The following is a 14,251-nucleotide window of genomic DNA, read 5'->3' as shown; positions in this document are numbered from 1 at the left end:
TGATAAGATGACAAACAATCGGCCCAACTAAACTCAATATTTTCTACATGGAACATAAATACATGTAATTAAAATTACTAAAATTTTAATAATTTTTTTTTAAACACATAATTTTAAAAGTACAATGAGTTCAACGCTAAGAACGTAACCTAATTAATAACTGAACTAATCAAGTTTAAATCTTGGGTTTGTTTCTGTTTCTGGTCATATAGGGCATATGGGCATAAGGTAAAATCAAGATTCAGGATAGATTGGTCTCAGTGAGCAAAGAAACAAAAAGATAATACGAATACGAGTACAGCCACGACTTGTCAGATTCTCTTCCTATGCTCTTTCTTATTCTTTCTCCCGGACCAATCATCTTTATCTCATACACGTACATTAATTCTTTTTTCACATTCTGTGGCCCTTTATATAGTACTCCTATTTCTGACTCTCATTATCTTAAAACTTCATCACGAGTATAATCATTATCACATAGGGACATGGCTACTTCAAGGATGAGATTACTAGAGCTGCTTTTTATCTTAATGTTACTGTTTGCTATTAGGGCAAATGCTAAAAGGGGTAAGCATTCTAGGAGGCATAATAAGTTGAGGGTGGCTAATGAAGATGGTTTCTTGAATTGGATTAATCTCATGAGTTCTCGCAATCATTCTGTATTCCAAGAAGCGAAGAATAAATTTGAGCCTTGCAAATTTATTAAGGTGAATAAAAACCCAAAGCATGGAGATTTTACTACGGTTCAAAAGGCTATTGACTCAATTCCGATAGTCAATTCTTGTCGAGTGGTTATTTCTGTTAGTCCTGGGATTTACAGGTAATTAATTATGCACATTACTTTCCATCGTCTTGTTTTCTGCATCTTGATTACGTACGATAAGGCATTCAATAGAAGAGAAACATGACATAATTAGGTGGAAGAAATTTTGTCTAATTGAGGTTAAAAAATTTGCAGGGAGAAGATTGAAATTCCAGCAACAATGGCATACATTACACTGGAAGGTGCAGGTTCACGCAAAACAACTATCAAATGGGATGACACTGCAGATAGGTTAGGAAAAGATGGCCAGCCAATGGGAACGTATGGTTCTGCAACTTTTGCTGTTAATTCTCCCTACTTCATTGCCAAAAACATCACCTTTAAGGTAAATTGTGTATTGTGTTTAGTTAAATAAGATGCATGTAGTAATGCTTATTTTTAGGGAATAGCGATGCATGTATTGTCAAGGTATAATTTTTAAGTTTAACTTATTGAAGGTAATTAAAGGCAACGATTGTAACTAGAAAAATTCTGTTCTGTGTTCAGTTTAACATGTTCAATTGCACTAATTTTCTGAAAAGTTCATTTACATAGTTAGTGAATGTCAGATAAATTCATAATTATTTCCTCCGTGAACAGAATGTAGCACCACCACCACCATCAGGGGCACTAGGAAAGCAAGCGGTGGCATTAAGAATCTCAGCAGACACAGCGGCGTTTATAAATTGCAAATTCATTGGAGCACAAGATACACTGTATGATCACAGGGGTAGGCATTATTTCAAGAACTGCTATATACAAGGTTCTGTGGATTTTATATTTGGAGATGGACTATCCCTCTATGAGAATTGTCATTTACATGCCAAAACAAAAAGTTATGGGGCATTGACAGCCCAGAAGAGGGAGAGCATGCTAGAGGAAACTGGATTCTCTTTTGTGAATTGCAAGGTTACTGGATCTGGTGCTCTTTACTTGGGCAGGGCTTGGGGTACTTTCTCAAGGGTCGTATTTGCTTACACTTACATGGATAAGATCATCACTTCAAAGGGATGGTATGACTGGGGGGATAAGAACAGGCATATGTACGTTCCTTCCTTTCTTTTTTTCTATCGTACTTCTTACTGCACATTTTAAACCCCCCCAAAAAAATAAAATTATTTTGTTCGTCTAATATGATTGGTAATGTTCCCATTATATTGCTCTACAGGACGGTATTTTATGGGCAATTCAAGTGTTCGGGACCAGGGGCAAACCACGGGGGCAGGGTGAAATGGTCCAGGGAGCTCACTGAACAAGAAGCTAAACCGTTTGTATCACTCAGCTTCATCGATGGTCATGAATGGCTTCTCAATATTTGATGGTTTCTTTATTACCTATCATACTCATGTACAATTCTTCAATATAACATAATTAAATTTTACACTAGAAAATAATTGTCCCCAACCACCATAATATGGATCAACTTTCTCATCCAGGCATATCTGCATAGTCGCTATTTAAAAGCTACAACTCCAGCTACAACAAAATGAAGAAAACATTTTTTAAAGAAAGTAGCTTTGCTTGCCGAAGTACAGTCATTTAAGAATACGATATATACCCGAACACTTACAAGGTGGTAGTTGCTTTCAAAAACTGTTGTAACTCTTCTCCAAAAGTTCTTACAATTTTTTTAAAAATTAATTTTCAGTTTTGATTGAAAAGTCAAAATCTTTCACCACCTAAGTTGGGCAAGCCAGCTGAAAGATAACATGCCACCAAGCTACACGTAATTGAATAATGATGCAGCAAGCATTGTATTACATAAGCTGGGAGCTATGTATTCAAGTTTAAAAGAGACATCGATTATAAATAAAAAAAATAAAAAACTGTACAACTATAAACAAATGTACATGGTATACAATTCCACCACGACGGTCAGTTGCTTTCTTCACGTAATTGAACTGTACAATACCAACAGGCAGCCTGACAAAAGAGAACTGGAAAAGTCAACAACAAAAAGAAACATACAAGCCTTTAGGGAGATGAAATCAAAAGGGCAACGGAGAAAGACATGCTAGCATTTACTGGCAAACAAATATAAGTCCACTAGCCATCATATATAGAGAACATCATCTTGGGACATGTTCCAGATTGTGGTGGAGAAGATACCCAACTCCTAAAGAAAATGGACACTTCTTAAACAGGAATTCTGGATATATGCAGCAAGGACAACCCACACCACCCCCAAGACAAAAGGGGGAAAAAAATTGAAGCGAGAGAAATTACTGGGAACTAAATCAAGACACACAGCGATGGCATGATCTTTTTTTGCAACCAAAATGCAAACAGTTGTCAACAACTACAGGAAAATGCTACTGTTCGTTTAGAAGAATGTCTCCCTATATCAGAGAAAACTGAAAAGTGAACAGAGGCCACGCACCACACAGATCATTAAGACTGGAAGAGAGTTACAGTCGCAATGTAACCATTCTTCATCACCTGTGACAAATAAGCAAGATCCTGGTAAAGTAATAACAAAACACAAAGAAAGAAAGAAACATAAAGTGTAAAGCAGAACCACAGCTGGGAATGGTCACTATAAAGTGGTATATAGACATTTATTTGAAACAAAAAATTCACCTCAAAGGCAAGATTTTGGTAGCCATATACAAAGGTAGATCCAAATGGATTGCTTGTAGAGCCTTGCGTTTGGATAGCAGCTCGACCACAATCCCCTAGTATCTCCTGCAGAATCATTGCAACTTAATGATGAGTCAGCTTGAAATTGAGACCAGAAAAAGAAGATATCTGATGATAGTTATGGATACACAGATAACACTACACTAACCATTTGCTCATGAGTTCTAAAATATCATATAACATGAGCATATTGAGAGTTTTAAAAAAATGTGGTGGGCGGGGGCTTCTAGAACAAGGGGGAGTAACAATTATGCAGAACACAGTCAGTGAGAACTCCCAACTTGATAACCTCAAAGGAATACCAATGAATAAATAAAATAAAAACATATGAAACACGAAAGGAAGAATCCACCTTAACTTGTTCCCACTTTGAGCTGGCTGTTATAGTGCCTTTAGAGGAGTTTACATCCTGATTATATGACCCAACAACTGCAATCATATGATGCAAAATGTAAAACGAATATCTAACTTTTCTACATTGATATAATAAAGAGGGATTTAGTCTTGAAAGAATCAACTCACAATCAGAACAGTGGATAACAAAATTGCACTTCATATATGAATTGAAATCGGCATGCCCAGGATAGTTGGTGTGCAAGACAAACTTCTTGATCTTATGTGTCTGCAAAATAAGCACAATAATCTGTGAACCAACATCGACTTCATAAGTGCTCATAGAAACTCAGAGGATGATATACCTGCCCATCAAATAGTATATCTATGCCACGAGTAAAGTAGTTGTAGAAGTAATCACCACAAAGGGTGGTCCTCGGTCTGGGATCTGAAGCAGAATGAATCACCATTTGATCGACCTGTATAGAGGACAAAGTCAATCTCCACCAAAAATCTAACATGTAGAAACCTGACAAAAACTCACAAGAAGTTGTGTACGTCAATTTTCTGTTGGACAGTAAAAACAATGTACCTGTTTCTGATGGATTCCGCATGGTCGACCTAATTCGGTCCAAACATCCTGCATAAAGACAAGATAAGATTGCATGGTTGACTCAGTCATCATAACGTGTATAATAAAGTAATTGGACAAAATACAGTCCACAGAAAAGCCAATACCAGACTGCCACACAACATATAGGCACAACTAGATCCACGCGTTCTAAAACCAAAAGTGGAACTACTAAATGAACTAAGTCAACACCAAGTTCAATATATGACCTAAAATAGGTTTTAAGCCCCTTCAAAATACAGGAGAAGTAGAACTTCAGAATTGCAGCCCCTTCCTGAACTTCATTTTCAGTAAAAGGGATATGATAATTAGATGGAATCTAGACTGAAGATAGTATTCATGTGAACACCATTAGAGTTTTCACAACATCAAGGAAAAAATTATTCAATGGAAGAAAGAGATAATTTGCACAACTGTACCAAATAATTAACCCAAAACAATCTAAAGAAAGAGGAGTTACCTGTGGTGATGCACCAAAGGGAAACAATCTAAAGAAAGAGGAGTTACCTGTGGTGATGCACCAAAGGGGATGTGTTGGCCACCAATGCTAAACCATAATTCTTCCCCCAGCTAAAGAAAACAGAAACAAACATAATCATCTGTAAATCAACTGAATTGCATGTCGGAGTAATTTCAATTGTCAAACGTAATAGACGTTACTTGACACATCTTTTCTGATCTAAACTACTGTGCACAAACATACAAGAACTCTGGTCTCTTTTATCTTTGAAATTAGAAAATACTACGAAACTATTCATTAGATTCAGCATTATGGAGCACGGAAAAAAAAAATCTAACAACAAAATCAAACTAGATTTCATACCTTATCTATTTTAAGAGAAAGCAGAAGGTGTAGACGGCAGACACTGCTATTTTACGAATTCTAACCTCAAAAATAATAGGCATTTGCGAGTGGAGTAAGAACTATTAAAATGGAATGGCACCAGATTTAGTTTACTTTAATTCCATGTCCCTTCCTTCACAACTTGAGAGAGCACTAAGATGAAACAAAAGCACCATCAAGTTGATGCAATACTACAATTTTCTTGCTTGCAAGTTTGAATTCTCTGATGATTGATTTATAACAGAGATAGACACACATATCAGTCATAACTGCAAAATCCCAGAGGTCAACTTCCTTTTGCAATGGCTATATAATTGGAAAAGCAACACAAAATCATGAAGAAGCTAACCTAACGGTTCTCTGGGAAAAGAGAGCTGTGAACGGCCAAATTTAAGCAAATTAAATCTAAGCTAAAACTAATAAATTCCAGACGTGAACTTCCTTAAAGATCAGCTCTATGTAATGAAAAGCACCACAAGCGCGCAAAGTGGACATCCTAGAGAGTTTTCTACCTGAGAAACAACTAAGAGATGCAGCTTGAAGTAGGAGGACTAGACTTATTATTAAAACATTATTCAATAAGAAATCACATATAACATTAGAAGAGACTGCACAAAAACTTCAGTGTAGATATGTGAAGGACCGAAATAAACCTTTACATGCACTTCTTCCATGTAGAGGCTGCCAGCAGGAAGTGGAGGAGTACAGGCCTTGTCCATCATAGATCCAACGCCAACTTTACTGCCAGTAGAACTATCATATATTGATACACGGCAAGTAACAGGAGTCGTGCCATCTGGAAACTCCAGAGGTAGTTCCGCTTTTGAAGTGGGAAGAGAAAGAGAAAGAAAGGAGGAAAAAAATTTATAAGCGTAGATAATTTGAGTCTGCACAAGTGTGAACAACAAAAATAGCCAGGAATACCTTCTCCATCACGACAACAGTCTGTATACTGGGAGGGAATTGGAAAAGCAAACGACAATCCCTGCAAAGTTGCAAACCATCAGAAGCCTCAACACAGAACTAAATGATGGATAAAAGAATTGGAGATAAATGTGTCATTTCATAGACATCGGCTGCACATACTGGATAAAATAGAGTGTAAACTCCTCGATCCTTGTCATATGTTCCTGGATAGGTTGGCCCAAAAAGAGTATAGACTGCTACAAAAGTGGCTAAAGTGGACGGCCCACTGAAAGCAACAAAATTAAAAGACAATTTAATGAGCAGAAATGTAGGGGGGTGTAAACACAGCATTATGAAACCAATCCATTTAAAGAGTTGTGAAAGTAACACTATGAAAACTTACCCTATTACAGAGGTTGCATAGCGCATCTGGAGCCGTTTTACATCAAAAATTTCAACAAGGCGCAGCCTCTGAAACAGGTGAAGACTTAGAGAGTCAGAGATGCTTGAAAAATGTTCCCAGACGTCCACTATGCAAGCAGAATGCTCGAGTAGTGGTGGCAAAATGGATAAAAAAAATAATTATCCACCCATATTATCCGTTAAAAATGGGTTGGATAATGAACTCTTTAAAAATGGGCCAAATATGGATAAAATCCATAATTATCCACTTAAAAAATGGATACTTAATGGATAACCGGGTTTAGCTTTTACGTTTGCATTGATTCAAATTGGGGGTTCCTCAAATTTGGGAGACTAGAAATTCTCCCAAAAATGACCACATTCAAGAAGCCATGGATAATATGAGTATCCATATTATCCGCCGGTTAACACATTCTCTAATCATATTAAATATGGGCAGGGCAGATAGTTTATCCGTTTTTGCATTACCGAGTTTTCGACTCACTCATATCCGACTTGATCCGCTCATTTGCCATCCCTACGCTTGAGCTAACTTAAAAATGAAATAAATCTTCTAAAAAAGAAACTTACAAAAAAATAAAGTCATGAGAAAGAAAATTATAAAAGAAGTAAATTTAAAAGAGAATCACATAATTTTGGAAATATTTCCAGAAAGGTATTTCCATAACTCATTCTATCCCAAACCACGTTACGCTTCGGAAATATACATATCAAGAAAACTAGAGAACAAAGATGTCATCACGTTGTTCATACTTTTGCAAGTATATTCTTTATTTTGGGGTAAATCAAAGGAATTTCATTAATGCGAACCGAGATGATGCGAAGTGCTAAGGGGGAAAAGGTGTTTAGCGTTGAGCTTCTAGAAAACTATCCAACGATCTAGAAATAACTTAATCTCTTATTTACACCAAAATATAGGTAAAACAAGGTAATATTGATCTTCGACATCCCTCGTTCAACCCCTTCAGGCATCGTCCTGCTTTTTTCTCTCCGAATCATACATAATTGCATCAGTGCATTTTTTCTTTTGATAACCGAGAAATCCCATAGGGCTAGTGACGCGCGGTTAGAAACTCGACGGATAATGGGCCCACTCCTCTACCCTTTTCCACTTAAATACCAAGCTTTTGGAAAAGTGCATCATGGTATCATTTCTAAAGCTTCCTCCTTTCCTTCCCCATTTCGCTCAGCCTCCACGTTGCAATGGCATCTTCGACTGTGCAGCAAAATAATTACGGAATACACAAAACTCCTCCCTGCCCTGAATAGCGAATAGTGTAATGAAGGAGCGAAAGACTATTGTCTTCCCCTTTTTTCTTGCACATGCAACACTGACTATAGCCATTATGTAACTTCTCCTCCTATAATTGTTGCAACCTAAGGATAACGTCTGATCCCGCTGGTGGGATTTCAGTAGGTTTGTTGTTGTTGTTGTTGTTGTTAAGGATAATGTCCCATGAAGCGCACCAAGCAAAGAAAGCCAATTTTTAGTGGTTTTTAAACCATACATATAGAAAGGCTCCAAAAGGAACACCCCCCCCCCTCCCCATGTCAGCTTTCAATACCATCCTATACTGCCCCTCCATAGTCACTACACTATTAATCTCCAAGGGAATTGCTCCATTTCCTACCACTCCCAATGTTTTATGGGCTTCTCAAAGATATATCCCAAGAAATTCCACAAGTATCCTTTCCGAGTAGATCTGAAATTGAACCTCCATATCATTTGCAATTAAGCATAAATGAGGGTACTTGACCTTTAATTACTTTCCCGCACCACATGTCAAGCCAAAATAGGATACAATTGCCTTTTTCCCATGAAATCAATATATTTTTTTAAATCGATCTTTCCCCTCACTATTCCTTTCAATAGAGAAGATGAATTCACCTTTTAGAAAGGAGACAACAATTCGGACAATCCACAAAAGGTAACAAGGACAAAAACATAAGATGAATTCATCCATACATTTCACAATTTTGAAGGTTCTCTTGGCACTATTTCCTAAATTTACAGCTTAAAGTTTAATTATAAAGCTTCACCACACCCTAAGAAAAGAAAACTCATATTACTCCTTATGAAATTTTTACTATATAAAGGTGATGCGGCACTAGCAATCTTGCACAAAATTAACTTTCACTATTTTTTACCCTCCCTAGGAGTTCCCCCCCCCCCCCATTTTTGCTCCCTTGGTGACTCGAACCCACAACCTCAAGGTTGGAGGTGAAGGTTGCTTACCACTTGAGCAACCCTCTCTTGTCAACTTTCATATTTTTGCTGCCAGCATACTCCAGCTTAATAAATCTTTCGTTTCTCCAACTGCAGTAACGTGCACTTGTTTCTTCCCGTGCTCTACGCCGAATTCAGTTCAATAAAGTTTGCACATCTAATGTGCATTAAAATAAATGATCAGTATTACAAATAAAGGATATAATGTCAGGAAAAGCTGACAGTGTCACCACATTTTAGCTATGCATTAGTAAAGAATGAGCAGTAAATAAAATATCAACAGTTCAACTGAACAAATTACATTCAATAATCTTCCCATACAAGGTAAATGAATCTTCTCATTAACAAGACCCCAGCAGTAAGAGAAATGCATGCAGCAAACCTAATACCTGCGACCAAGGATCAAACCGCAGATGAAATCCATGATCTGGGAAGCTAATGACAATGTCAAGTTTTAAGGGCTCCTGCAAAACATAAAATTGAGCATTGAGCTATTTGTTATCTAATTTTTATGATGCTGGTGCGCAAAACTAGCCATGGACACACTATTGATTATGGTGTATCATATTAGGATAACATGTAAAACCTGAAAATCTCAGAACCATGTTATGCATGCAAATTGCAGAATTTTGTTTATAAACCCATTATGACTCCTACTACAAAATAGATTACGGGCTAAGGAAATGTTTCTATTCAACCAACAAAGGTACAAGCGTGTGACTAAGAAACAGCAGGACACTAAATAACAGAAAAGGGATTATTTAAAAAGCGAAGTGGTCAGCAATTGGAAAAAAGCTTGTTTTGAACTCCAAAGCAACTAAATGTTCAGAGAGTAAAGTTGATTAAAAAAGACATCTAAGATGCACAATTTAATGAGGTCCTCCAGTCAACTCGCTTTAACAAAGACGATATTCAGTTGTTGTTCCCGTAAGCCCAATACATATCCTAGCTGATACAAGAAATGAATCTCACTATAATAAGGAAAATGTACAAAAAGATGAACTTTGTAAAATTCTCCTACAGATATAGTAAAATAGAAGATAGCACAAATCAGCAACAATATTGTCCTAGGACAGACTCGCTGAATCATACCTCATCATAATACTTCACATGGACAACATCGTAAATGTTAGGCTGCTGCTCTATCTGTGCAAAAGCTTCGCAAATAGGCATTCCTGAAACATTTGCAGGCATTAACACAAATCATTACTTGTAGAATCAACAAAACTAAACCACAACAATCACAATTCGACCAACAAAGTAACTAGAATTGAACAATTGATCAATCAATTTAGAAAACAAAACATAAAATAAGACAAATTAATCAACCTAATTGACAATCGATGACCTAATCGGTAACTAAATTGAAATTACCGAGAGTAAAAGGACCGATGCCAGCACCAGGGCGGAGATCGAGAACGATAGCGCCCATGGCTGTGCCTTCGCAGCGGCGTCTCGGCCTCTGCATCCTTTGTTGTCGATGTTTGTTGAAATACGTTTCGTAGAGTCGAGTTGAATCGCGATTGTGACTTTTATGTCTACAGACGACGATAGATAGCTTTAAGTAGGAGGCAACTGACAACGATGTGGCAAAGTCGAATGGATGGAATCTTGTTACGGAATTTGGCACCCAGCACACGAAACGTCGGTAACTTGGAACATCTTTTGTTTTTTTACTTTTTGCTAATGTCTTGTATTAACCCAATTCAAACTTGGTCATCACTTACGGGAATTGTGAAATGGACGAACTAAAGATTAGAGTTAATGGAGATTTTGATAAGAAGTTTTCCTAATGAATTTGCCTGGCATGAATTGGATAAGTTGGGCGAGTGATGTTGTGAATGGGGCCAAACAAAATGAGGCACTCGGGCCTGCGAATGGATTACACTGGGTCAAATGATTAAACAACCCAAAATAAGGTTTTTGGTTTACTATTAGGACCTGAGTTGAGGTACACGTGTTGAAGAGCTATTGAGCAAGAGGAAATATAGTGGTTATAATTATCAGATTGTGCGAGGAAGAAAGCATGCCTATTATTGAAGAAAAGAATGTTTGTTCCTTTCATCTCCTTCCTATGAGTCTAAGCTTCTCATCTCCCTTCTTCTATCTATCCTAGTTACTTTACTTCGCGCAATTCTTATTGTATTTCTGGTATTTGAGTTGTAATCGCACTTCAATCTTATTAGTACATTTGAGAATTTGGGTTTCTGTTACATTAGATTTGAGATCATTACATTGGTGCTTACATCCAGAGGACTCCAATGGCAGCGATGTTATTAGATCGATTCAGCGGCGGCGACAACCCAGAGAGTTGGATTTTTCGTGTCGAACGGTACTTCACCTACCTTGGCTTCTCAGAGAAGGACTGGCTACCTCTTTCTTACTTCTACCTTGATGGTGAAGCTCTTGCTTGGTTCACTTGGTTGCATCGAAACAAACAATTCTTCGATTGGATGCATTTTAAAGAAAAATTGAGTATACGATTTCGACAAAGGACATTCACAAATTCGGTGAGTAGGGAAGATACTCCACGAGCCTGTGTTGACTACGTGAGTTACGCTAAATTTGATCCACCAGCGACCTCTGCATCTTCAGTTGCAACTCTGAGCCATGTCCCGAAATCATCTGACTTGGAAGCTGCCTTCAACCGTGGAAACTCCAAGGCAGCCAATGTGTTCGATAAATTGTCCAATAGAGCTGATGAGCGTGAATCGCCATCTTCAGTTCCATCTCCTAAAATCCAGGTGGCTTCTGACTCTGTTGAACTTGAACCTTTAGTTTATGCAGATAGTGAAACTAAAGCTTTAGCAAACGATGAAGACAAAGTGTGTGACAAAAATTCACAAGGAACTAACTCGGTTCTGCTATACCAATCTTCACATACTGTTTCATTACCAATTTGTTATTACTACTCATTTTTGCTTCCATCCAGTGTTGAAAAATCAAATGCACAGGTCGTGTTTCCCTTAGATTGGCTCTCATTTGAACGAAGGAAAAATAAGCTATGTGAATAAGGTGTTCGCTGAAAGTCCCAACAAAGATACTTCAGAGTTACTTAGTCATGTTTCACATAAGGAATCATAGTTGATTCCTTTTCTAGCTAGATACGAGTATATACATCAACATGATACGAAGTTCATGATAGTTAATGAGCTTTCAGTTACTGTGAAGTCTGTATCTGATGAAACCTTATTTGTTGAGTCTGAAAATCCAGCTTGGGATGAAGAGTTTGTGTTGGTAATTAAGCAACCATTACAATGAGATTCTCAGCTTGTAGGGTTGAGTTGCATAATACTACATGGTTGCTCTACTTTGCCTTCTAATACTTAGAAAACAATTTTGAATACGGTTGAGAAGAATGACGTGATGATGGTAGAGGATTCTATACATTACTATAAGATAGTGACTGACATTTATGGAATTACGCCAGATGCCGCAGGAGAGCTAGTAATGTGCACGGCTGTTTATATACATTCTAATGTTGGGTGGGCATTATTCAGTTCTTGTGCTTGTAGGAGGGGTCAGTTTCCTTGTTCCTGCACTTATCTTCAATTTGCATCCACTTCCACCCTCTCACTTCGGACTTGACTTTCCATTTGACCCCGGTTCACGTTTGCATCCCTCGTACTGGAGCAATGACACTAAGATTGTTGGACTAGGTGTCATATTTAATAACATCGAATTAGAGTTGCTTGTTAATATTGCCTTTTATTTTGTTTTGTTTGCTACTATTGGTAAAGCTGGTGTGTGTTGTACAACGTGCATTGGTATGACCGAGAAAGCTTTACAAGAATTTAAGTGTATGTTGGCTACAGGTTCAAATGCATTTCAGATTCAGATTTCCACTTGGCGTAAACTCTTTAAAGAGCAGCGGAAGCACAATAGAATACATCGAGTTACTCAAGTCACTCCCTGGCCTAAAAATCCCTTTTGCTTACATATATGCAAATGTTTTGATACTGGTCAGATGCACAGGGGTAGCTTCATGTACTTAGCTACGACTGAACTAAACAGAGCAATTATAGAAATACTCTATAAAAATCTTTCAGTAGAAGAAACTGAGGTCTTTGTCTCTGCTGCTGCACAATATAACGCCTCCACGGTACAATTCCTTCTTTATTCCAACATGTCAATAAGTGAACAGAGACCAACTAAAGACAAAGTAATACTTGGGAATGCAAGATGCACTTTGAGCGACATGAATACGACGATATCTAGGGATGGTGTTGTTTATATTGTAGGGATGGTGTCTCTCCCCCTATCTTATACCAAGGAATTCAAGGTAAGTGTGCAGGGAATTAAAGTAACCATTCGTGCAACTGTGGATCTATATGTGTGAATCATGGGATAAGTTCCGCGTTCTTGGCTCTAACTGGTTATACAGAGAATGTGGCGGCACTAATATTGTTGGGCAGTACTGACAAGTTTTGCTTCATTGCATATTCTAACTCTAAGACTAGAGTGTAGGATCTCGGACAACCATGATTTGTGAATTCCTATAATTTACAATCTGATTTGGCCATGTCAGTTACTAGTTTACCAAATTGTGTCGAGGAGATAAAACTGGTATGCATCAATGATGCTCACTGCGCATCTTTTGAAATTATCAATTTTCTAAATAGTGGTGATGGCATCCTTATCAAAGGCAGTAGTCAAAAACAACGGGGAATGTCTTTGGCTCTTGTGAACTGCACTTCTCCTGAAGAACTATGTTGTGCAATAGTGAGAGAGAATAAGTTAACTGAATTATCTCTATTGAGTGTGAACTTTTGGAAAATTAGCACAATACATGCATCTATTTTTGGGAGTGGGTATATGTCAAACATATACCAGGTTGCTCTCTTTTTATCAAGATATATAAGTATTATGATTCTACGTGGACAAAGATTTCAGTTACAACACCCCATGATCAGCCTGCTTCTTAAAGCCATCACTGCTTTTGATCCTTGCTTTGAGAGGATTGTCCGGGATGCTCTAGTCAAGTGTGACCCTCTCCATGCAAAACTCCTAGCTTGCTGCCTTATGATTTGTGGGGACACAGTGCCAAATGATGTCAACATTACAACTATCTCAGGTCACGTTCACAAAATTATGACAGATCACGTCTTCTTATTCTATTTCCCAGCACACCTTTGTATAAAGACAGTTGGCGGAGTGTGCACTATTAACACTGTTCTTAAGCCAAACCTTGAGGACAAGGTTCTTATTCAAGGCAGAATTATTATTGTGAATGAGGCCGAACAAAATGAGGCACTTGGGCCTGGGAATGGATTACACTGGGGTCAAATGATTAAACAACCCAAAATAAGGTTTTTGGTTTACAATTGGGACCCGGGTTGAGGTACGCGTGTTGAAGAGCTATTGGGTAAGAGGAAATATAGTGGTTATAATTATCAGATTGTGCGAGGAAGAAGGCATGCCTATTGTTGAAGAAAAGAATGTATG

General features: G+C 37.7%; 2 protein-coding genes across 4 annotated transcripts; one reads left to right on the top strand and one right to left on the bottom strand.

Moving 5' to 3' along the window:
* The first annotated feature begins 420 nt into the window (after nt 1-420).
* LOC104095420 (probable pectinesterase 53) lies at nt 421-2,237 on the top strand. The gene is made up of 4 exons (XM_009601559.4): nt 421-820; nt 959-1,148; nt 1,403-1,845; nt 1,971-2,237. The coding sequence occupies exons 1-4, from the start codon at nt 486-488 to the stop codon at nt 2,119-2,121; spliced, it is 1,119 nt and encodes a 372-aa protein (XP_009599854.1). The 5' UTR covers nt 421-485; the 3' UTR covers nt 2,122-2,237.
* A 263-nt stretch (nt 2,238-2,500) lies between these two features.
* On the bottom strand, nt 2,501-10,498 carry LOC104095421 (PHAF1 protein At3g51130). Of its 3 annotated transcripts, none has more exons than XM_009601560.4 (15): nt 10,181-10,498; nt 9,899-9,981; nt 9,196-9,270; nt 6,560-6,627; nt 6,337-6,442; nt 6,175-6,235; nt 5,904-6,070; nt 4,914-4,976; nt 4,368-4,415; nt 4,141-4,254; nt 3,965-4,064; nt 3,795-3,871; nt 3,383-3,487; nt 3,183-3,241; nt 2,501-2,725 (listed from the first exon to the last, which is right to left on the bottom strand). In XM_009601560.4, the coding sequence occupies exons 1-14, from the start codon at nt 10,272-10,274 to the stop codon at nt 3,194-3,196; spliced, it is 1,209 nt and encodes a 402-aa protein (XP_009599855.1). In that variant the 5' UTR covers nt 10,275-10,498; the 3' UTR covers nt 2,501-2,725; nt 3,183-3,193. The 3 variants fall into 3 exon arrangements, with proteins under 3 accessions (XP_009599855.1, XP_033511802.1, XP_009599856.1); XM_033655911.2 differs by having other exon boundaries at nt 2,501-2,739; nt 10,181-10,423; XM_009601561.4 differs by having other exon boundaries at nt 5,910-6,070; nt 10,181-10,423.
* Nucleotides 10,499-14,251: the final 3,753 nt, after the last annotated feature.

The sequence above is a fragment of the Nicotiana tomentosiformis genome, chromosome 2 (assembly GCF_000390325.3).
Source record: "Nicotiana tomentosiformis chromosome 2, ASM39032v3, whole genome shotgun sequence".
Taxonomy (NCBI): Eukaryota; Viridiplantae; Streptophyta; class Magnoliopsida; order Solanales; family Solanaceae; genus Nicotiana; species Nicotiana tomentosiformis.
This window is presented reverse-complemented; position numbering and strand designations above follow the sequence as displayed.

Coding starts and splice junctions, on each gene's coding strand:
- LOC104095420 (XM_009601559.4), top strand. CDS start 486: ATGGCTACTTCAAGGATGAGATTACTAGAGCTGCTTTTTATCTTAATG. Junction 821..958: donor GTTAGTCCTGGGATTTACAG/GTAATTAATTAT, acceptor AAAAATTTGCAG/GGAGAAGATTGAAATTCCAG. Junction 1,846..1,970: donor GGGGATAAGAACAGGCATAT/GTACGTTCCTTC, acceptor ATTGCTCTACAG/GACGGTATTTTATGGGCAAT.
- LOC104095421 (XM_009601560.4), bottom strand. CDS start 10,274: ATGCAGAGGCCGAGACGCCGCTGCGAAGGCACAGCCATGGGCGCTATC. Junction 9,271..9,898: donor ATGTGAAGTATTATGATGAG/GTATGATTCAGC, acceptor TATGTTTTGCAG/GAGCCCTTAAAACTTGACAT. Junction 3,488..3,794: donor CAAAGTGGGAACAAGTTAAG/GTGGATTCTTCC, acceptor ATGATTCTGCAG/GAGATACTAGGGGATTGTGG.